This window comes from Capra hircus, chromosome 9 (genome assembly GCF_001704415.2).
Source record: "Capra hircus breed San Clemente chromosome 9, ASM170441v1, whole genome shotgun sequence".
NCBI lineage: Eukaryota > Metazoa > Chordata > Mammalia > Artiodactyla > Bovidae > Capra > Capra hircus.
The window spans coordinates 10,777,742-10,793,725 of NC_030816.1; the positions used below are offsets into that span (position 1 = coordinate 10,777,742).

General features: G+C 40.7%; 1 protein-coding gene and 1 pseudogene across 7 annotated transcripts in view; both read right to left on the reverse strand.

Annotated features, from left to right (window-relative positions):
* The window catches only part of SNAP91 (synaptosome associated protein 91), a 170,285-nt gene that overhangs the window by 27,020 nt on the left and 127,281 nt on the right, over positions 1-15,984 (reverse strand). For 5 of the 7 annotated variants that reach the window (XM_018052935.1, XM_018052934.1, XM_018052936.1 and 2 more), the window contains 3 exons: positions 14,815-14,898; positions 4,763-4,897; positions 3,080-3,229 (listed from right to left, as the gene is read on the reverse strand). In XM_018052935.1, coding sequence (XP_017908424.1) covers positions 3,080-3,229; positions 4,763-4,897; positions 14,815-14,898 — 369 coding nt within the window. The remainder of the gene's footprint in view (positions 1-3,079; positions 3,230-4,762; positions 4,898-14,814; positions 14,899-15,984) is intronic. The other 2 variants (XM_018052937.1, XM_018052939.1) reach the window with 2 other exon arrangements.
* On the reverse strand, positions 12,810-13,796 carry LOC102183792 (annotated as a pseudogene).

The following is a 15,984-nucleotide window of genomic DNA, read 5'->3' on the forward strand; positions in this document are numbered from 1 at the left end:
AAGGGACTCTCAAGAGTCTTCTCCAACACCACAGTTCAAAAGCATCAATTCTTCGGTGCTCAGCCTTCTTCACAGTCTAACTCTCACATCCATACATGACCACAGGAAAAACCATAGCCTTGACTAGACAGACCTTACTCGGCAAAGTAAAGTCTCTGCTTTTGAATATACTATCTAGGTTGGTCACAACTTTTCTTCCAAGGAGTAAGCACCTTTTAATTTCATGGCTGAAATCACCATCTGCAGTGATTTTGGAGCCCAGAAAAATAAAGTCTGACACTGTTTCCACTGTTTCCCCATCTATTTCCCATGAAGTGATGGGACCGATGCCATGATCTTCGTTTTCTGAATGTTGAGCTTTAAGCCAACTTTTTCACTCTCCACTTTCACTTTCATCAAGAGGCTTTTTAGTTCCTCTTCACTTTCTGCCATAAGGGTGTTGTCATCTGCATATCTGAGGTTATTGATATTTCTCCTGGCAATCTTGATTCTAGCTTGTAATTCTTCCAGCCCAGCATTTCTCATGATGTACTCTGCATAGAAGTTAAATAAGCAGGGTGACAATATACAGCCCTGACGTACTCCTTTTCCTATTTGGAACCAGTCTGTTGTTCCATGTCCAGTTCTAACTGCTGTGTCCTGACCTGCATACAGATTTCTCAAGAGGCAGGTTAGGTGGTCTGGTATTCCCATCTCTTTCAGAATTTTCCACAGTTTCTTGTGATCCACACAGTCAAAGGCTTTGGCATAGTCAAGAAAGCAGAAATCAATGTTTTTCTGGAACTCTCTTGCTTTTTCCATGATCCAGCGGATGTTGGCAATTGGATCTCTGGTTCCTCTGCCTTTTCTAAAACCAGCTTGAACATCAGGGAGTTCACGGTTCACGTATTGCTGAAGCCTGGCTTGGAGAATTTTGAGCATTACTTTACTAGTGGGTGAGATGAGTGCAATTGTGAAGTAGTTTGAGCATTCTTTGGCATTGCCTTTCTTTGGGATTGGAATGAAAACCGACCTTTTCCAGTCCTGTGGCCAGTGCCGAGTTTTCCAAATTTGCTGGCATATTGAGTGCAGCACTTTCACAGAATCATCTTTCAGGATTTGAAACAGCTCAACTGGAATTCCATCACCTCCATAGCTTTGTTCTTAGCGATGCTTTCCAAGGCCCACTTGACTTCACATTCCAGGATGTCTGGCTCTAGATTAGTGATCACACCATCATGGTTATCTGGGTTGTGAAGATCTTTTTTGTACAGTTCTTCCGTGTATTCTTGCCACCTCTTTTTAATATCTTCTGCTTCTGTTAGGTCCAGACCACTTCTGTCCTTTATCGAGTCCATCTTTGCATGAAATGTTCCCTTGGTATCTCTAATTTTCTTGAAGAGATCTCTAGTCTTTCCCATTCTGTTCTTTTCCTCTATTTCTTTGCATTGATCACTGAAGAAGGCTTTATCTGTTCTTGCTATTATCTGGAACTCTGCATTCAGATGCTTATATCTTTCCTTTTCTCCTTTGCTTTTCACTTTTCTTCTTTTCACAGCTATTTGTAAGGCCTCCCCAGACAGCCATTTTGCTTTTTTGCATTTCTTTTCCATGGGGATGGTCTTGATCCCTGTCTCCTGTACAATGTCATGAACCTCATTCCATAGTTCATCAGGCACTCTATCTATCAGATCTAGGCCCTTAAATCTATTTCTCACTTCCACTGCATAATCATAAGGGATAATTTTTCCACGTCTTCATCAAAACTAGTTATGATCTTTTTTTATTACAGCCTCCGAATGGGCGTGAACTAGCTTCCTTGGTGGCTCAGCAGTAAAGAATCCACCCGCAGTGCAGACTTGGGTTCGATCCCTGGGTTGGGAAGATCCCCTGGAGAAGGAAATGGCAACCCACTCCAATATTCTGGCCTGGAGAATTTCACAGCAGAGAAGCCTGGCGGGTTACAGTACATGGGGTCACAAAAGAGATGACATGATATAGCAACTAAATGGCAAAAAATGGTTGTGAAGTAATATTTCACTGCAGTTTGGATAGGCATTTCACAGATGACTGATGTTGAGCCCCTTTTCACATGTATATTGGCCATATGTATACATTCTTTGGAGAAATGTCTTCTTTAAATCATAGGAATGGGAAACAAAAATATGTCTGCAGGAATACTACATAGGAAAAAAGTTGTCCCAGGGATCCGATAAACTTTTGATATAGCCTTGAGTGAAACAAAAGGTATCGAGGTATTGGTGATGGTAAGCCCATTCATCTTAACAAAAGAACTGAATTCAGAGTTAAAACAAGGCCAATCTTTGTGACAGCTCCCTCATCTCCTAGGATTCTCTCCTTCACTTACCCAGCTCCAGTCACTAATGTTCATGGAGCTCCTTGAGTATGCCAGGCAATCATCTGTCCCAGTGCCTTTGTATCGGCCATCTCCTTTGCCCGCAAATTCTTCCCTTCAGATATCCATATGATTCATTCCTTTACCTTTAAATCTTTGCACAAATGTTACCTTCTCAGTGAGGGCTACTCTGTAGCACTTACAAACCCTCTTTGGCTGTCCTGTTTTTTCTTCGTGGCACTTACAACCTAACATATTAGAGAATTTATTTATTTGAAAATATTTAATGTTGTCTCTGCCCTGCTAAGCACTGTAAGAACAGAAATTTCTATCTGCCCTGTTCACTGATTAATCTCTAGAGCCTGGAAGACTGCCTGGTGCTCAATAAATATTTGTTCAATGAATAACTGAAACTAACTTGGATACTCAATTGGTAAATATGTTATTTCCAAATGAAATAAAAAATTAAGTATTTATTTAAGATAACACTTAGATTTCACTCTACATGCTCTCTAATTAAACCTTTGGTAATTCAGATTAAAAGTGGCCTCCATGTTGCTTGTGAGACAATGGCTCAGGGACTGTATATCTTCCAAGGAATTGTACTGGGTAAAACACTAAGAATTTCTGTCTACTCCTTGACATACTCACCTGTAAGTGAATCCAGAAACTATACATACACAAAAATATATAGAGAAAAAAATTCATATATGATTCTGCTGAAGAAACTATTCTATTACTCACTGCCAACTAAGCTGGCAAGAGATGAGTCAAGGTCACTCCCAAGGGCTTTGCTTGCCGCCATTGCAGGACTTGGTGATACCAGTGAGATGGGTGCAGGCTGCCCAGTTGGTGCCATGGTTGGCATCAGAAGATCACCTAGACCATCAAACACTGGAAATCAAATAGAACAGGTTCAGAATAATTGCGAAAGAAATATGCAAAATCAAAGGGAAACTCTTTTGAAAAAGAATGAAACAAGTACATTTACAATCTTACCAAAGAAGGCATTTAATCCATACTTTCAATGACTATAACACCAAAAAACATCTCTACATATGGCTACTCATAAAGTATGGAAATACTAATGAACATGAAAGTGGAAAAAAAAATTGTGTAACGTTCAGCAAAGAGCACAGACTTGGGAATCAGAATTGGGCTCATGTCAGCTGCCTGCCTCACTAGTGTGTGACTTTGAGAAAGTGACTGTCTGAGTTTTTATTACCTGTAAGTGGGAAGAGTACAACTACAACATGGATTTGTTGTGAAGATTAAACTAGATGATATATGTCGTGCCTTTACTATAATGCTCACTCAAAATAGGCATTCAATATGTGGTAGTTACAATGCCTACTTTTATAAAAATTCTTAAATGAGAAAGAAAGTCCGAATCTCCTAATTCCTATGAAATCAGTGCTGGAATAAAATCTGATCTGATGATTAGTACCTATTAATAAATATCTGAAAAACATACTGTAGAAGTAAGAATTTTGATTTTTCTTTCATTGTAGTAGTCACTTCTGGTTCTAACTTTAAGGGCATAGCTACAATATATGCTATTTTCAGTATTAAGAATCATGCTATTATTGATGGTTCCTGACCAGCATGTAACAAATGACCATTTGTTTAGTTCCTGGAATACAGAAAGACTATTCAAAAATGCTGGCTCATAGGATTTGTACAAAAGATTCTGCTGATACCTATATCAAAAGTTTTATGGTTGCTAATTTTTTTATATATATAAAAAAACAATGCATATTTACCATACACACACCACTCTACAATAATTCTAAATTAAAAAAAGGACAGCATTCAACTCAGCACTGGCAATGGAAGCAACCAAATTGTCAGGCAGAGGATATAGTTAGGGTGTTTCTGAAACACAATTACCAAAAACTCACCAATTGAAAATTTGTAGTAGGGACCCAGCATGAGAAGAGTAGAATGGAAGAAAATACAAACAAAATGACAGCAGGATGAAAGGTTAAAGGCAGGCAAAGAATACTATTCGTGTCAACTTCATCAAACGGAGGGCCAGGCGAACTTCAGAGAGTGTAAGCAACAGCAGTGGGAGTGTCTACACACTGAGATACTGCACAAAGATTTAGCACCAAGTATTTGTTTTCCCTTAACTTTCTCCAAACCATGTGCATATAAGCTCATGCAAACAGATGGTGAGCGTGTTAAGTTAAATTTCTGCTAAAAAATAAAAACAAAACAGAAAGGGACTGCAGGTTATTCTTAAAGCCACCAAAATGTATGGAAAATATTTACTTAGGTTACAGAAGGAGAGGTTTATTGAACAGTTTTAAAACCAGGTCTTCATTCAATATTTGCTTATAAATTTCCTGATATCACATGAACCTGAGGTGGTGCATTTTAGAAACAGAACAAATAAAAAGAATATTTGAAAAATCACTGCCTCACCTGAAGGATCAAAGGAGCTGCTGCTAGAAGTTGAAGGCGTTGTTCCAAAAGCTGCCTCAAAATTGGGCTGTAGCAGGTTATTCTGAGCTGGAGTCACTGGCGATGGAGAAGGAGCCATGAAAGAACCCCCAAATCCTGGGAAAAAATAGTTCCAGAAAAACATAAGCAGAAACAACTAAAGATAGGCAAAGGCCAATAAAACAGAGTCAGCAGAAGTAACAGAAGACCGAAAAGGTATTGAGGGCATATGGATGAGAAGGCAATGAAACGCAGGTGGAATAGTTGCTCACGTATCTCAAACTCTGACACGTAATAATGAGATATTTAATTTAACTGGAAATCAGAGAGCACATAAGACTTAATGTCCCTGTTAAGAGAACCTGCAGCAATCCAATCTACCGTTATGATGGAGTACATAAAGCTGAGATGGTTCCACTATGGTTAAACTTCAGATAGTTATTTTTGTATTTAAATTTTATTTCTTCAAATCACAATACCAGGTTCCTTGAAAAGGCTTAGTTTACACATTGGCTCAGTATAATAATAAAATGCAAATCAGAAAAATATGCATATATCCTGCCATCAACTCCTTAATATATTTCTTATATGTTCCAGTCCCATTGCCGCCATTGACAAATTTAGGCTCACCCAATACAACACGAAGCAGCTTCCTGCCTCTAATCTGTAGCTCCTCCAACCTAGCCTTTACAGTGCAGCCAGAGTGAGCTTTCTGAGTAGAAAATGCTGACGAAGTTACTTCTCTAATATCCTTCATGGGCTCCCCAGAACTTTCAGATTCATATAATGTGGGTTCCTTTATATGGCAAACAAGTACATCTGTCTCTGGACCCATTTCTCCCCTCCCTGCAAACTCAGTTGCAGCCATAATACATCACAATGAGTCAAATACCAGCCCCAGGGGGGCTTCTTTGCCTCCTATTGCCACCCACAGCTACCAGCCACAACAACCCTACCCCTCCCACACCTGGTATACGTGGGTGATGTGTCCTGCCTCTGTGTTCTCAACACTGGTACATCTCCCACCCTACCTGTACACCATACTTTATTTTCACCCCAAGTCCCCACCCTGGGGATGGCTTTTTGGTGTCAGGAACTGTCTTTTTTCATCTTTTCCACGAATACTCAGTCAAATGTCTAAAACACTGAATTAACACTTATTGAAAGAAAGGTACTTTTGAATTTAGAAGGTGAGGAGAAAGCAGACTTCAAATTAAGTGTTTCTCTTTTGAAGCCTGGAAGTAAATCATTGCTCTCAATCAACAGACAGAAGCAGAGCTCACTGTATTGCTTCTGTACAAAAAGATGCAAGGATTCCCTGGTGGCTCAGAAGGTAAAAGATCTGCCCGCAATCAGGGAGACCCGGGTTTGATCCCTGGGTTGGGAAGAGCCCCTGGAGAAGGAAATTGCAATCTATTCCAATATTCTTGCCTAGAAAATCCCATGGATGGAGAAGCCTGGTGGGCTACAGTCCATGGGGTCACAAAGAGTCGGACACGACTGAGTGACTTCACTTTCACTTTCATGAAGAAAGTGACTCTTTAAGAAGACATTAGATGATGTCCTATTATCAAACATGTATCAAAATTAAAGAAGTCTTTTTTATACTCAGTTTGGGTATATATTTAACATATATATAAATGTATTCTTTTCTCATCTAGCTATTATCTTTTCTTCACAAAATGCTTGCCAAAAAACATAAAGAATGCTTACAAAAAACCTTCAGCTTACACTTCGTAACAGTCAATTTATAATTTTGGAAGTGACTTCCACTGAAATTCTCCAGTTACTATTTCTAACCAGAAAGTCATGCTGTCCCTGGAAATGGATAGTGACATTGGCTTAGGTTTCTTTGTTTATGTATGAAAAAATGCAACTTGGAGAACTGTTACCTATTAGAAGATGCTCTCTAAAATTCACAGGGACTACCAGAAGTGATTTTAGCAGTATTCAACTGATTCAAGAATCATGTAACCTTCCTAAATGAAGATAAGACATCCTGTAGATATTTATAAATATCATAATGAAGCGAAGATGGGATCAATTCAGTTCAGTCGCTCAGTTGTATCTGACTCTTTGCGACCCATGAACCGTAGCACGCCAGGCCTCCCCATCCGTCACCAACTCTGAGAGTCCACCCAAACCCATGTCCATTGAGTCGGTGATGCCATCCAACCATCTCATCCTCTGTCGTCCCCTTCTCCTCCTGCCCTCAATCTTTCCTAGCATCAGGGTCTTTTCCAATGAGTCAGCTCTCCATATCAGGTGGCCAAAGTACTGGAGTTTCAGCTTCAACATCAGTCCTTCCAGTGAACACCCAGGACTGATCTCCTTTAGGATGGACTGGTTGAATCTCTTTGCAGTCCAAGGGACTCTCAAGAGTCTTCTCCAACACCACAGTTCAAAAGCATCAATTTTTCAGCACTCAGCTTTCTTTATAGCCCAACTTTCACATCCATACTTGACTACTGGAAAAACCATAGCCTTGACTAGACGGACCTTTGTTGGCAAAGTAATGTCTCTGCTTTTCAATATGTCATCTATGTTGGTCAGAACTTTCCTTCCAAGGAGCAAGCGTCTTTTAATTTCATGGCTGCAGTCACAATCTGCAGCAATCTTGGAGCCCAGAAAAATAAAGTTAGCCACTGTTTCCCCAGCTATTTGCCGTGAAGTGATGGGACCAGATGCCATGATCTTCGTTTTCTGAATGTTGAGCTTTAAGTCAACTTTTTCACTCTCCACTTTCACTTTTATCAAGAGGCTTTTTAGCTCCTCTTCACTTTCTGCCATATGGGTGGTGTCAGCTGCATACCTCAGGTTATTGATATTTATCCCGGCAATCTTGATTCCAGCTTGTGCTTCCTCCAGCCCAGCATTTCTCATGATGTACTCTGCATAGAAGTTAAATAAGCAGGGTGACAATATACAGCCTTTACGTACTCCTTTTCCTATTTGGAACCAGTCTGTTGTTCCATGTCCAGTTCTAACTGTTGCTTCCTGACCTGTATACAGGTTTCTCAAGAGGCAGGTCAGGTGGTCTGGTATTCCTATCTCTTTCAGAATTTTCCACAGTTTCTTGTGATTCACACAGTCAAAGGCTTTGGCATAGTCAATAAAGCAGAAGTACATGTTTTTTTGGAACTCTCTTGCTTTTTCGATGATCCAGCAGATGTTGGCAATTTGATCTCTGGTTCCTCTGCCTTTTCTAAAACCAGCTTGAATATCTGGAAGTTCACGGTTCACGTATTGCTGAAGCCTGGCTTGGAGAATTTTGAGCATTACTTTACTAGAAGATGGGATAAATCCAATTATTTTTGAGGATATGACCATTTTGATTTTAGGGAAGTTGGTTACTGTGTTAAGGCTGACTTCTTGGAAACATCCCCCACAAGTTGGAATACGGCAGTCGGAAATCTAGGCAAAGGGTGTAGTTCTCTTTGTTACAGGTGAACATGGAAACAACTGTACCTGACGCTCAGTTTCTTAAAATTTGGTCAAGAAAGGACAATTTATAATAGGGTCACAGCATATCAGTGTTGGAAAGGACATTAAGACCAGCTGATTCAATCCTATCTTTTCACAGCTAGAAAAGATGCAATGGGAAGTTAATATACCACCCGTGACTCAGTAATAAAAAGAGAAAAGCATGTGCATTTACCCCAGGCTCAACTGCTTAGTGCTTCTGAGTTTCATAAGGTAAGGGGTTCATTCCCATAGATGAATAGATAACACTATTTAATGAAAAAAAAAAATCACTGTTTTCTCTATGAAAGTGAAGGTGTAGCCAAAATTGGCATGAGGCTCTCCAAAAGACAAGCTCAATCTGAGCAATTTTTTTAGGTTGAACTATCTGAGCCACATACATTGCCAATATTCGACCATTTTGATCCTACAAAAATATCAATTTTATATCATTCAACCTAAGACATATATTCGCTCATTTAAGCCTCACAATCACTCCAGGAATTTTCATGAATGAGCAAACTGCAGCCAGAGAGGTTAAACAATTTGACTCAGGTGACCTGATGGCAAGCGCAGAGCCAGGATTTCAGAAGGAATCTTCCAGAACCCTGGTTCTTCTCCACAATACTACTTGGCCTCTTTCCTACAGCCAGGAGTGAGGCCAGAGTTATCCCCTTCTGGTAGGTTTATAAAGTCAAAAGAGATCTGGAAAGATGGCTTTTCCCCATTTATACTTACTTCTTATGAAGCAGGCGCCTTCACAGACCTAGACTAATTACAAAGCTATAAAGTGATATAAAATAACCAACTGATTATTATGTTAAGGAAGAAAAATCTGTCACTTTACTCTAAAGGAAGGGTTAAGCAGGAAAATGATAGGCATTAATAAGGAGTTTGGAGAACTCCTGTTAAGTGAAAAGTTTTAGAGACTTGGAGTACAGGTAAGGAGTAAGAGAACACTAATGATGACTTTTTCATTCTCTTTGGTTCTGAATCATATTAAGAAAGTCTGCGCAACTGAAAATAAAGTAATAACTACTAGGCTTCCTGCCTATATATATATGTCTCAGATGTCCCGTAGACATGTTTGAGCTGTCCTACATAAATCACCAGCTGCAGACATACTGCCTTTTATCAAAGATGATCAGTCTTTTGAATGTATCTCTCTACAGGGGAATGGCCTACACACTTAATGCAGTTCTATTAATAGAGACATAGCAAAACTGACAGTCATCATCTACACACATCACTTGGGTCAAGGGAGGACCACGTTAAAATGTTTGGTAGATAAATACACTCCCACACACATTTCCCCACACTCACATGTGCTCTATTATGTTAAAGATGCTGTCATTTCCTTTATTCTCAGTGGTACAGGTATTAAGTCCATTTACTAAAATCAATCTGAGAGAGTCAATATTTCTAATAACAGCCTGAGAACCTTCTGCCTGTTCTGTTTCTGACCCCCAGAAATGAAATAATTGGTCCTCTATAGACCATACCAGTTAGTGGGAACTGTTATTAATTGCACACTGAAAGTTTTTATAGTTTAAATCAGTTCAAGGACTTCTGTGGCCCTGAAAAGCTACCTGTGCCATATGGTTAACAGAAAATGCAAAACTATGAAAGGTCTCCCTCCTACTGCAGGATGTTATTCTCCCAAACCTGTGGAATTACAACTAGGAACAGGCACAGACCTATGCTAATACAGATTATGGTGCTGTCATCCGAGAATTGTCTCTTATGGAAGAAAATGCTTTCCCTGTTTGATGTCAACCTCAGAAGTTAGGCATATCCCTCAACATACCTAACCTCCTTTAATAGTCCATTTTTACACGGCCATCCAGGAAACTGTCTCCATCTTTCAAACATCTGTATCTTCAGTTGGTATCTCATGGGAGGAATTTGACGGTTTTACTCTTCACTGGGTGAAATAACATTTTATTTGTTATAATAATTCTCAAGTTTCCAGCCAGACTCTGTCTGAGATGTGGGTGATACCTGTATCCCACAAGCAACCTCAATGTCTTGGAGAGATTTATTCTGTTAGCCTGTTCTCCTTGGACAAAGAAGTTGCCTCTTCTAGAATGTTCTCTAGTTTCACCACACTAGGTACACCAAATAGAACCTGAAATTTTTACTCAAGGAGAAGACTAAGGTGATATTTTATTCACAGTTCAATTCTGGAATTGCAATTATGTCATAGCTCTAGAAGTAAATTAAATTAATAACAACTAGTTTTTCTGGGATATGTGTCCTTTCAAGACATTATACATTTAGTCTTTGAATTTTAAATTACACACAAATTTTTTGGGGGGTTGCTACAATATATTAATTTTTTTATTAGTACATCAAGTTATAAGATCTTATTCACTAAAAACAATGTGAAAAGACAACCCTCAGAATGGGAGAAGAAAAGCTATGGCCAACCTAGACAGCATATTAAAAAGCAGAGACATTACTTTGCCAACAAAGGCCCATCTAGTCAAAGCTATGATCTCTCCAGTAGTCATGTATGGATGTGAGGGCTGGACTATAAAGAAAGCTGAGGGCCGAAGAATTGATGCTTTTTAACTGTGGTGTTGGAGAAGACTCTCGAGGATCCTTTGGACTGTAAGGAGATCAAACCGGTCAGTCCTAAAGGAAATAAGTACTAAATATTCATTGGAAGGACTAATGCTGAAGCTGAAACTCCAATACTTTGGCCACCTGATGCGAAGAACTGACTCACTGGAAAAGATCTGATACTAGGAAAGATTGAGAGCAGGAGGAGAAGGGGATGACAGAGGATGAGATGGTTGGATGGCATCGCCGACTTGATGGACATGAGTTTGAGCAAGCTCCAGGAGTTGGTGATGGGCTGGGAAGCCTGGCATGCTTCCATGGGGTCTCAAAGAGTTGGACACAACTGAGCAACTGAACTGAACAGGATGGGAGAAATAAAAGTAAATGAAACAACTGACAAAGAATTAATTTTTCAAATATAGAAGCAGCTCATACAACTCAAAATCAGAAAAACACAGCTCAAGCAAAGAGTGGGAAAAAGAACTAAAAAGGCATTTCTCCAAAGACGACACACAGATGACGAAGAAACACATGAAAAGATGCTCAACATCACTCACCATTAGAGAAACGCAAATGAAAACTACAATGAGATACCACCTCACACCAGTTAGAATGGCCATCGTCAAAAAGTCTACAAACAATGCATGCCAGAGAGCATGTGGAGAAAAGGGAACCCTCTTGCACTGCTGGTAGGAATGTAAACTGATACAGCCACTATGGAAGACAGTATGGAGATCCCTTAAAAAGCTAGGAATAAAACCACCATATGACTCAGCAACCCCACTCCTAAGCATACACCCTGAAGGAACTAAAACTGAAAAAGACACATATACCCCAATGTTCACTGCGGCACTATTTACAATAGCTAGAACATGGAAGCAACCTAGATGTCTGTTCACAGATGAATGGGAAAAGAGGCTGTGGTACATAGATACAATGGAATACCATCAGCCATAAAAAGAAACACATTTGAGTCAGTTCCAAAAAGGTGGACGAACCTAGAGCCCATAGCACAGTGAAGCAAGCCAGAAAGAAAAATACAAACATCATATGGATACAAACATATATGGAATCCAAAAAGATGGTACTGATGAATTCACTTTCAGGGAAGCAATGGAGAAACAGACACAGAGAACAGACCCATGGACATGGGGAAGCAGGGGAGGGACAGGGTGAGAGGTATGCAGAGAGCAATATGGAAACCTACAATACCACATGTGAAATAGACAGCCAACAGGAACCTGCTGTATTACCCAGGGAAGTCAAACAGGGGTGCTGTGACAATTCCTGTGACAAGGGTGCGATGTGGAGGGAGCTGGGAGGGAGGGGACCTTGGCGCACCTATGGCTGACCCCACCTATGGCTGACCCCTGTTGATATATGTCAGAAAATCACAAAATTCTGAAAAGCAATTATCTTTTAATCAAAAAGACAAATTTTTTTTAAAAGATCTTATTTAAAGTAGTGACCAATGTGAACAGTATTTCAAGATGTCCACAACTATAACATAACATTAAACAAGTAACTGTGACCTCTTTTGGTGGAAAAGTTGCAGACACTGCTTTTACTACTGTCAAAGTAATTTTACAATTCTGATTTGCTGCCAGCATTCAGATTTTGGAGTAAAGCTAAAATTTAAGTTAGTGAAAATAAAAATGTAGTGTTTCCCTCCATCAAGTTCACAGCTACCCCTGCCTTCTACCCAAGGTTAAGAACCCTGCTTGTTCAGGGTGCGTTCTGGACATATTCAGGACCCATGGCTGGAAAGGTTTAGAGAAGAAGCAAGACCCCACTCAAGAATCCCCTCTGTGGTGAAGATGGACATTCTGGGATGTTTCTTTCCTCCTATTTGTGGCAGCTGCTGGAGGTTCCCACTTGGGAGTTTGTACGGTTAGACCGGTTGAGGAGATACTTGAAAACAAGTTCATCAACTCAAGTTCTGGTTTTCTTGACAGCAAACAGCTTCCCAAGTCCTTATCAGACTGTCGGCTAACTTAACACGTTAGGAGGAATAATTCACTCCACTGTCTTCCACCTCAGAGGGCTGCAGGGTGCGGCGCTGTGGAGCAGCCAGGGACTGGGGCCTCCTGTCCACTGTGCTCATGGGGCAGTCCTGGGGGCGGATCTCCTTGTCCTTGGTCAGCTGCCCGTTCTTCTTCAATGTGCACGCCTCCTGGTAGGGTGGTGAGATGGGGGGCTGCCTAGGTGGAGTGCACTTGTATTCTGAGCTGTCCTCTAGGTCCCGTTGGTAACTACAGTCTGAATCATAGGCGCTCAGGTCCCCAGAGATCACAAATGGCACAATGATGTAGCTGGGGCCATCCAATTGGTTGAAATCCAAACAGTGATCCAGCAAGGGTTTGGTCAGGTCCAGCAGGGAGCCCTCAGGGGGGTCGTAACCCTTACAGACAGCAAAGGCCTCGATGCTGGAATTTCGGCTGCTCCTGGGCTTGGCACACAGCACGCTGGAGAAAACATGCAGCTGGCTGTAGATCCGTGTCACATCCCGGCCTCAGAAGATCTTGGCCACAAAGCAGCCCCCTGGCTTCAAGACGTGCATAGCAAGGTTCAGAGCAGCTAGGGGGAGCTGGGCCTGCATATACTCATCAACATCATGGAGGCCGGTTACATCAGGAGCCCCGTCACACACCACTAGGTCCGTGGGGCAGTCTTCAAAGTGCTGGATGATCTTCTTGGCAGTGGACAGCTGGGTGATATCCCCTTGGATCTGTAACACACCTGGTAGTGGAGCCATTGTCTGAAGGTCCACAGCCACCACACGGCCAGAACCCTGGCCCCCAATCTTCTGGCTCAGCGCTTGGCTCCAGCTGCCTGGGGCCGCACACAGGTCAATCGCCCGCGTCACGCCTTGGAAGGGCTGGAATTCCTCGTCAAGCTGTAACAGCTTGAAGGCACTGCGGGCGCGCCAGCCTTTCTCCTTGGCTAGGTGACAGTAGACATCTCGCTTGTCCACTGACGACCGTCCCATCTCACACACTGTTTGCCCAGGGGCCTGTCAACAGGAAGCTCAAACTTTTGGAGTGGGGAGAAGAGGAACGAAGACAGCCGGTCCGTGAGCAGCACAAGCCTCGGCGAGAGCGCAAGCCCGGGAGAGGTCGTAGGTTTTCGGTTTATTTTCCTTAGTCACTCCGAGAGCCTGTTGCTCATGCCTAACGGGGACCAGAGTATGCCACGCCTGTCATCGTGGAACACAGTGGCTCGTGCGAAGGCATAACAGACCTGAACTTACCACACGAGTGCCGGCATCTTATGGCGACGTGGCCAGTCTGACGAACTGCCGTTCCCAACATGCAATGGGCGGGAGCAGAGCCACCGGTCTCGCACAGCGAGGCAGAAACATCGCGAGGAACAAGAACTCATATACTAATTTTTGATAGTGCTTTCTTCCCAATTTTGAGATGCTCCTTAATTTTTGGTAAGATCTCTAAAAGTCATTTTTAACATTTAGTTACGCTATATTTTTATAGCATTTCCTTTTGTATTTACATATAATTTTATTCACTCAAAAAGCACTGTAAAGCAATTATATTCCAATTAAAAAAAAGAGGGGAAAAAAATCTAACCAATGGTGGAAATGTAGAAAAGCTTCTCTTAAGAGTATTCACATATTTCAGACTTAACTGTCAAATATCATGGTACCTTTCCCACAAATTCCTTTAAAAAAAGGAGGGGGCAATACAAGATAAAAATTGCTGAATTAAGCATATTATTTCTTTAATAAAAAACATGCTAACTGAAAGTAAGGCATACTAAGAGCATCTAATGAGCTGCAGGGGTGGCTTGCATATAACTGTGATTTTAAGACCAATTTCATCAACTCCAGGGAAATAATCAACTTTGTATTATACAATGTCTTATTTTCAATTTCATGTCTAAAAGGAAAAGAAGACATGCACCTTGAAATTTATATATTATCTGTTACTTATAAAAATATATCCAAACTTAACTTTCATAAAATACTATTTTATTTTAATGCAATTAATTACCAGCTAGTAGGTCTGCCGATGCTGACGAGCTAGAAGCAGCCTGAGGTGCAGGTTGGGGTTCAGAAGCACTACTTCCGAATGCATCTACCCATTATCCATTATGCAGCAAAAAAGTAAAAGAGTGTAAACAGTAAGTAAGGGAAGTGATTGGCTGAGAAATGCACAGACATGACACTCTGTGGTAAGCTTGTCTCCTGTGGATATGTGAAATGACTGAATGGATTGAATTATGCCCTGACCAGTTCATTCTCTCAGAAGAAGAGTTCTAGGATACTTAAAAATTAACACCTCTTTGTAAGAGTAAGAAAATTATTTTTCTTCTTTTTTAACGGGCTAAATCCTATAATCTGTCAAAACAGGATCAAAGTTTTAAAGCTTTTTGCTCAAAGCAAAGAATCCCCTCCCATTAGAACTCTACTAAACAAAATTTAACAAACTGAATTCAGGCAGCAGCTGCCCTGCTTGTATCAAAGTTTAATGATTTTGCCACAGGTTTTGAGCCTCTGAATGTCACAAAGTGTGACACCTTTGTACCTCTCATATTCCTTTCATGACACTCACCATAAAGCGTCAATGTATCCTAACTATTCAATGTGGGTTTCACTTGCTAAGGATGGTATTTTAGCCCACAGCATACACATTTATGGAAATCCATAAAGAAATCACTCCAAACGTGGACTTTCCCCAATAAATTTACTGCTAACAGAAGACACTGAATGTATCATACAAATGAGTAGTTCTAGAGTTAACTCAGTACATCTGCCTTTCTTCCAATAGCATACAGGAAAAGAAAAATGCATTTAAGTCAGTGAAACATCTTCTAGTTCTCTGGGAGGATTTAGGAACATTAAACTCAACATAAATAAACACTATGGAATAATGCAATACATCTAGAGCTTATGCTTTCAATTCTGACTGGCTTATCTTTTTTCAATTCCAAATTATCTATGTTTATATTGCTTTAAAGAACTTGGAAACGTTGATTTAGCTGACAGATCAGGATCACCAAGGAAGAGCAGTAGCAGGAAATTCCAATCAGTTGATTCTACATGAGGATGAATGAAAAGTTAAAAACACAAGACTGCAAAAGAAAAATCATCTGGTTTTGTTAGGACATGCACTAAAAAATAGGATGAGCTGATAAGGATGAAGATGATGATGACAAAGAAA